This window comes from Pseudonaja textilis, chromosome 2 (assembly GCF_049901715.1).
Source record: "Pseudonaja textilis isolate UNSWEBS1 chromosome 2, rPseTex1.2, whole genome shotgun sequence".
NCBI classification, from domain to species: domain Eukaryota; kingdom Metazoa; phylum Chordata; class Lepidosauria; order Squamata; family Elapidae; genus Pseudonaja; species Pseudonaja textilis.
Genome location: NC_141991.1, coordinates 118,705,317 through 118,711,316, shown reverse-complemented (window position 1 = coordinate 118,711,316; position 6,000 = coordinate 118,705,317). Strand labels below are relative to the sequence as shown.

At 47.2% G+C, this 6,000-nt stretch overlaps 1 protein-coding gene across 4 annotated transcripts in view; it reads left to right on the top strand.

Moving 5' to 3' along the window:
• Positions 1-2,273: 2,273 nt before the first annotated feature.
• The window catches only part of AXIN2 (axin 2), a 54,392-nt gene continuing 50,665 nt past the window's right edge, over positions 2,274-6,000 (top strand). The window contains exons 1-2 of one of the 4 annotated variants that reach the window (XM_026711095.2): positions 2,274-2,772; positions 5,025-5,992. In XM_026711095.2, the coding sequence (XP_026566880.2) occupies positions 5,169-5,992 (824 nt within the window). In that variant the 5' untranslated portion in view covers positions 2,274-2,772; positions 5,025-5,168. Of the gene's footprint in view, positions 2,773-3,010; positions 3,732-5,023; positions 5,993-6,000 lie in introns of those variants that run through there. The other 3 variants (XM_026711096.2, XM_087925049.1, XM_087925050.1) reach the window with 3 other exon arrangements.

Genomic DNA, 6,000 nt, shown 5'->3' with positions numbered 1-6,000 from the left:
GAGCAAGACCAAGCCAGCCATATTATAAACTAACTTGTACAATGAATCAGTGTGTCTGAAGTGGTGGGAAGTGTAGAGATAGTGACCACAACTATGGGATTGAAGCCTCACCCTGCTTTTTAATATGCATTTCGTGCAGTGATTTTAATATGATTTTGTGCAGTGTTTGACATATACGCCTACTGATCCCCTGTTCTGAATAAACTAATAGATTTGGAGAGAGAGATTTACTCCTTCCGTTCAGTTGCATTTGATTCTCCGAGATACTCAGTATCTAATTAAAGTTTGCATTCCACTTATTTCTCCTTCAAGCTGTTTGTTGGGTTATCAGGAACAGGAAATTAAATCTGGATCTTAGTTTGAGAAAGCAATTTCTGTAAAGTAAATAGGAAGGAAGGAAGGATGCTTTGGGGTGAAAAAGTTGGAGAAAGCATAAAGAGAATCAGGCAAGGAACACATAAAGAGGCATGCAATTTCAATTTTGATCAACACTTGAACAAAGGAGAAATTACTGTACTGCTCCTTTAGTGCCCTAAAACAGTCATCTTTGCACCCATGGTATAACTCAATTTGTGCTTGTGAGAGTAAATAAAGGCTAAAGCTGCATTCTTCTGAATATGCACATTAAAAGAAAAAAGAAAAATGTAGTGTCATCTGTATTTGTACCACTTCTAGCACAATGAACAGGGGCTCTGTGCTGGGTGATAAAAATAATTATGTGATTAAAGACACTTCCTTACTGAGAAAAAGACACTTATTTCCAAATCTTATTCATGCTGATTATTGTTATTTCCTAAATGCAGTTAAAAAGTGAAATGCCATGAATTTTCCCATAGATTTAAACCTCTGTGTGTGTTTGTGTGCATTCATAAAGGCATGAATTATGAGACAAATATATTGGAATCAGGACTTGATGCACACTGTGGCACTAGAACTTCACATCCAAGTTCAAAAGTTTTGGATTTCTGTTTTCTGGGACGGCCCATAAAATAGTTAAAACCCCTTAAAAGATCTAGACTTTGTAAGGAGGTGGATTGGCCTGAAATGTGCACACCAGATCCAGTCCCTAATTAGAACCTTTTGTCTACAGCCCTTTCTAAAGCATTCCGTGTCTGTTTAATATTTAACATATGGGGGGAGTTAACAGAGTTTTGTTGGTGTGCCAGTTCTATTACAATCAGAGATTGTTTAGTTGGGATGCAGAATAAAAAGAAAGAAAAGGAAAAGACTTATTTTCTTTCTAAAAGGAACCCAAGAAGAAGAGGAAGAGGAGGAGGAGGAGGCAGTTATGGGGTTTAGTTGGGATGCAGAATAAAAAATAAGTAAAAGGAAAAAGGATTAGTTTCTTTCTAAGATGAAGCCAGGTTGAGGAAGAGGAGAAGGAGGGGCTGCTGTGGGGAGAGGCGGGGGGCGTCTACGTGGGGGCTACTTTGCAAAAATGAGGGCAGCCTCCCTCTTTGAGAGTTGACCATCTCACATCCCCCCACCCACCCCTCTCCTCTGCAAAAGAGCAATACAGCCATTGTTGGGCATTGTATGGTGAAAGAAAAGGAAGAGAGTTCAAACAGCAATTGATCTTTATCTCCTGGGGGAAGGTGGGGGGGCGGGGGAGGAGGAAGGAGAGTTTGGAAAGAAAGGGTTGAGTTGATTTGGGCAATAAAAGGGTTAAAGGCAGGGAGTGGAGCTGGCAGAACCGGGAGGAGGGAATGCTGCCTGTCCCTTTAAGGTTCCTGCAGCACGAAGAGAATTGCAGGCATAATACGATTGGGGCGGCAGGATCACTTACTTCTGACGTTCCAAAGCCTGGGGGAGTTGGCTAGAGATGGTTTCCCTTTGATAAGGTCCTGGCAACTTAGTAACAACTCGAGAGGCAATAATAATAATAATAATAATAATCGGAGTCTCAAAGCTTCGATACGAACGTACCCACCAAAACCCTCCATCTCGACTGGGAGAGGGGGAAAAAAAAGGCAAATTACCCAGAACTCACGATTAGCTCTTCAGTTCGGGTTTTTACGCCCAAAGCTTTAGGCCGGCGCCTTTGCCTCTACTGCGATCTGAAGAACCGCGGCCCTTGATGTCGGCTTGTTTTCCACCACCACCACCACCACCTCTTCCCCCCCCCTCACACACACACAAAAAGGAAAGTGTGTGTTTGGGGGGGGGTGTTGCAAAAAAGACGCTTATCTCCCTTACAGGACCGTTCCTCTCGGTTGTTCACTTTGATGTGCACAGTTAAACCCACAGCTCAGTGTTTGTTGAAATAGCCCGGAGGACATTTGGTGCAAGGAATGACTGCTTGAAAGAGGACCTGGGTGGAAAGAAGGGGGCGGGTGGGGGGGTCAGGAGAAGTGGGGGAGGGGTCAGGTCTTTTGATTCTCAACCCCCCCGCGCGCTCTTTTGGGTTAAAAAGGGAAGGGAGAATCCCCCCTCAAACTCTCGCTTTCTTTCCGCTGATATATTTTTGGGCAAGGTCCTAGTCCCCCAACCCCTCCCCACTCCCCCTCCTCCTTTTTTTTTTTTTTTACTCTCAGATGCTGTTGCGAAAAGCTTGTGAGGAGGTGGGTGATAGGGGAGGAATCAGCGCAGCGTTGCGGGTTACTTTTCTCCTTTCCCTATGAGAAAGGCTCAGGGAGGGAGATTTTGAGACCGGGGGGGGGAGAGGAGGGGGGGCTCCGCTGTTTGGAAGGAAGTGCCGGGCGCCCGATTTAACAGAGGTTGGGGGGGGGGGCGGCGGGAGAAAGCGCCCCGCCACCAACTCCGGGATCAATGGTAAGTTGCGAAAGAATGTGTGTAATTCCTTCGCCCTTCTCCCCCCCTTTTTCTCCGTTGCTTTGATGTTTTCTTGGCTGGAGCTTTGAAGTTGTTCGGAGAAGCTGTTTGCGCGTTCGTTATGAGTAAGCAGACCTAGGGGGAAAAAAGAGGGAGCGCTGGGTTTGGACGAACCACAGCAGCCACTGAGCTGTGTGTGTGTGTGTGTGAGAGAGAGAGAGAGAGAGTGTGTGTTTAAGGGGGAGGCATCTGCTGGGGAAGGAATGGGTCTTTTCACAGACCTCCCCCCTTCCCTCATAAACATCCCGGTAAAGTAGGGAGGAGTTTTGCCTTTGTTTTCCAGCAATGTTTTGTGACTTGGAAAGGAGGTAGAGACCCAGGGATGGCTTCGGTTGGTAGGTAGGCGAAGGATGCCTTGGCTGCCAGTCCCTCCTCCCGCACCTCTTCGCGTACACCCCTCCCACTTCTGTCAGCACCCTCGATGAACTCCAAAGAGGCGCAGCGTGCTGACTTTGGGGTCAGTTGTTACACAGGATTTGGAGAAGGCGGCCGGGGAAGGTTTTCCTGTTCTCTCGTTCCTTTCTCTCTCTTTCTCTCTCTCTCTTTCTCACTCACTCTCTCTCTTTCCCCTTCTCTTTCTCTCTCACTCTCTCTCTCTTCCCCCCTCCCCAGTTCCTGAGATATCTCAGCAGATCTGCTTACATCCCCCCTTTCCCATCAGTCGCCATTTCTGGATATTTTTCTCTCTTTCTTTCATGCTTCCCTCCCTCTGCGGGATGGTTCTCTGCGGGTATGGGCTGCAGCGTCTCCGTCTCCTCCTCCTCCTCCTCAAAATCTGTTTAATTTGCGTTTTAAACAATCGCCTGCGTGCCCACCGCCTCTTTGATGGAGTGCTTGTCTAAGTGGGGAAATGCTGGAGGATTCTAACAGCCTGGTCTGGAATGTCTGCTCTTGTTCAGGTATCTTCCAGGACATCCTCCTCCTCTCTCCCTCCCTTCCTCCTCCTCCTCCTCCTCCCTTTGAAGCAGCTTTTGAACTTTCTGAAGAAAAGTTGAGGCGAGCAGGAAACTATACAGGGAACTTTTTATGTGTTTATGCGCTCTAGGCTATGGGTGGAAGAGGTTGGTGGAAGCCTGGCATTGGGCTGCTCATTTACTGGAGTGGGAGTTTGCAGCTCTGTGCGTGTTTGACGGAGCGGCAGCTCCCCCCGCCCGCCCTCCCTTGGATTGGATGGTGGTGGAGTTATGGTGAGCTGGTTAAGAACTTTGGATGCCGGTTCTTTGCTCTGCACAGCCCTCTCGCCGTAGAGTTGAATTGTGTGTGGTGGTTGTTTTTTTTTAAATGGTGCTTTGTCGCATGAAAGGGGACCAATGCATGATAAAGGTAGGGATATCAGTTGGGGCGGGGGTGGTGGGTGGGGGGGGGTGGAATTACATGTCAACAGTATACTTGAACCGAGCATGGCTTTTTTTTCAAAGACAAGACGCAACTAGTAAGAAAGTCTTCATTTTCGACAGCGAGGCTGGTCAAATCTGTCTTTGTCTTTCCAGCTTCTTTTCAACCTTCCCCCCCCCCCCTCTCTTCAGGGTACAGTTCAGAGGAGCATCCAGCATTGTGCTTGCTTAGGAGGGTTTCTGGTGATCCTAATCTAAACGTTTCAGGAGTTGAAAAGGTTTGGGAGGGAGGGGGAAGAGAGAGTGAAATGGAAACCAGATGCTGAGGAAAGCACGTTTTGTTCTTTTGCCCTGAGTTATCTAGCAAAGAGAGAGAAGGGAGGGAAGCAAAAAGCTAAAGGAATGTTTTGGTTTTGGTTTTGTTTTTTTGCTGCAAAATGGGTTGAACGGCATGGGGATCCAAGATTATTCCTGGGACTCCTCAGATGTTATCATAAATAGGAAGGGGGGAGGGAAACCCCTCGCGATGTTTTCCTTTGTGCATGTTGAGACTGTATTGGCAGTGCAATAAGTGTGTGTGTGTGGGGGGGGGTTTCTTTTCTTGTTTTTGTTCCCAACCTCTCACCCCAACCGGGCTCTCTGTATAGGAGAGTTAAAAGTGTGCCCAGAGTTCAGTCTTCCTCTTTGAAAAGTGTATTGGATACTTTTGATTAGTGCTGCAGATAGCTGCGGTTGCCTCTTTATTTTAATGTGAAGAGTTGAAAAGCCTGTTTATTTTTTGTCTTTGATGTTGCTTGGATCTGGTTTTGATTAGATCAATACTTCTTCCCCCCCACCTCTTTTTCCCCCTTCTTTAAGAGAGAAGACTCTGAGGATCCCCTGCTGACTTGAGAAAAGAAAAGAGAGAGAGAGAGAGAGAGGCGCACAGATTGCTGAGGAACTTAAAAAGGGGAGAGAGAGAGAGAGAGAGAAAGCTCTACCCGAAGAAACTCCCGGGGAACCATGAGCAGCGCGGCATTGCTGACTCACCTCCCAGACCCCAGCAGCAGCTTCAGGGAAGATGCCCCACGCCCCCCTGTACCAGGGGAAGAAGGAGAGACACCATGCCATCTGGCTGCCAGTTTCTTTGCCCTGAAAAACCAAAGCTTCAAGGCCATGTCTGTTTCTTCCACACCCAGGAGGAATGAAGATGGTCTTGGGGAGCCAGAAGGGAGTGCATCTCCAGATTCTCCACTTGCCCGATGGACCAAATCCTTGCATTCTTTACTAGGGGATCAAGATGGTGCTTATCTGTTTCGGACCTTTCTGGAAAGGGAGAAATGTGTGGATACCTTAGACTTTTGGTTTGCCTGCAATGGCTTCAGGCAGATGGACCTTAAGGATGCCAAAACTTTAAGAGTCGCCAAAGCTATCTACAAGAGGTACATTGAGAATAATAGCATCGTCTCCAAGCAACTCAAGCCTGCCACAAAGACCTACATACGGGATAATATCAAGAAGCAGCAGATCGATTCTGTAATGTTTGATCAGGCACAGACTGAGATTCAGACTGTGATGGAAGAAAATGCTTACCAGATGTTTTTGACTTCTGATATATACCTCGAATATGTTAGGAGTGGGGGAGAAAATCCTGCGTACATGAACAGCAATGGACTGGGCAGCTTGAAAGTGGATTGTGGCTATCTCCCTACCTTGAATGAAGAAGAGGAATGGAGCTGTGCTGACCTGAAACACAAACTTTTGCCCTCCATACTTGGACTGTCCAGTAAGACCTTGAGGGCTACAGCCAGCGTCCGAGCTACAGAAACGGTGGAAAATGGGTTCAGGTAAGAGC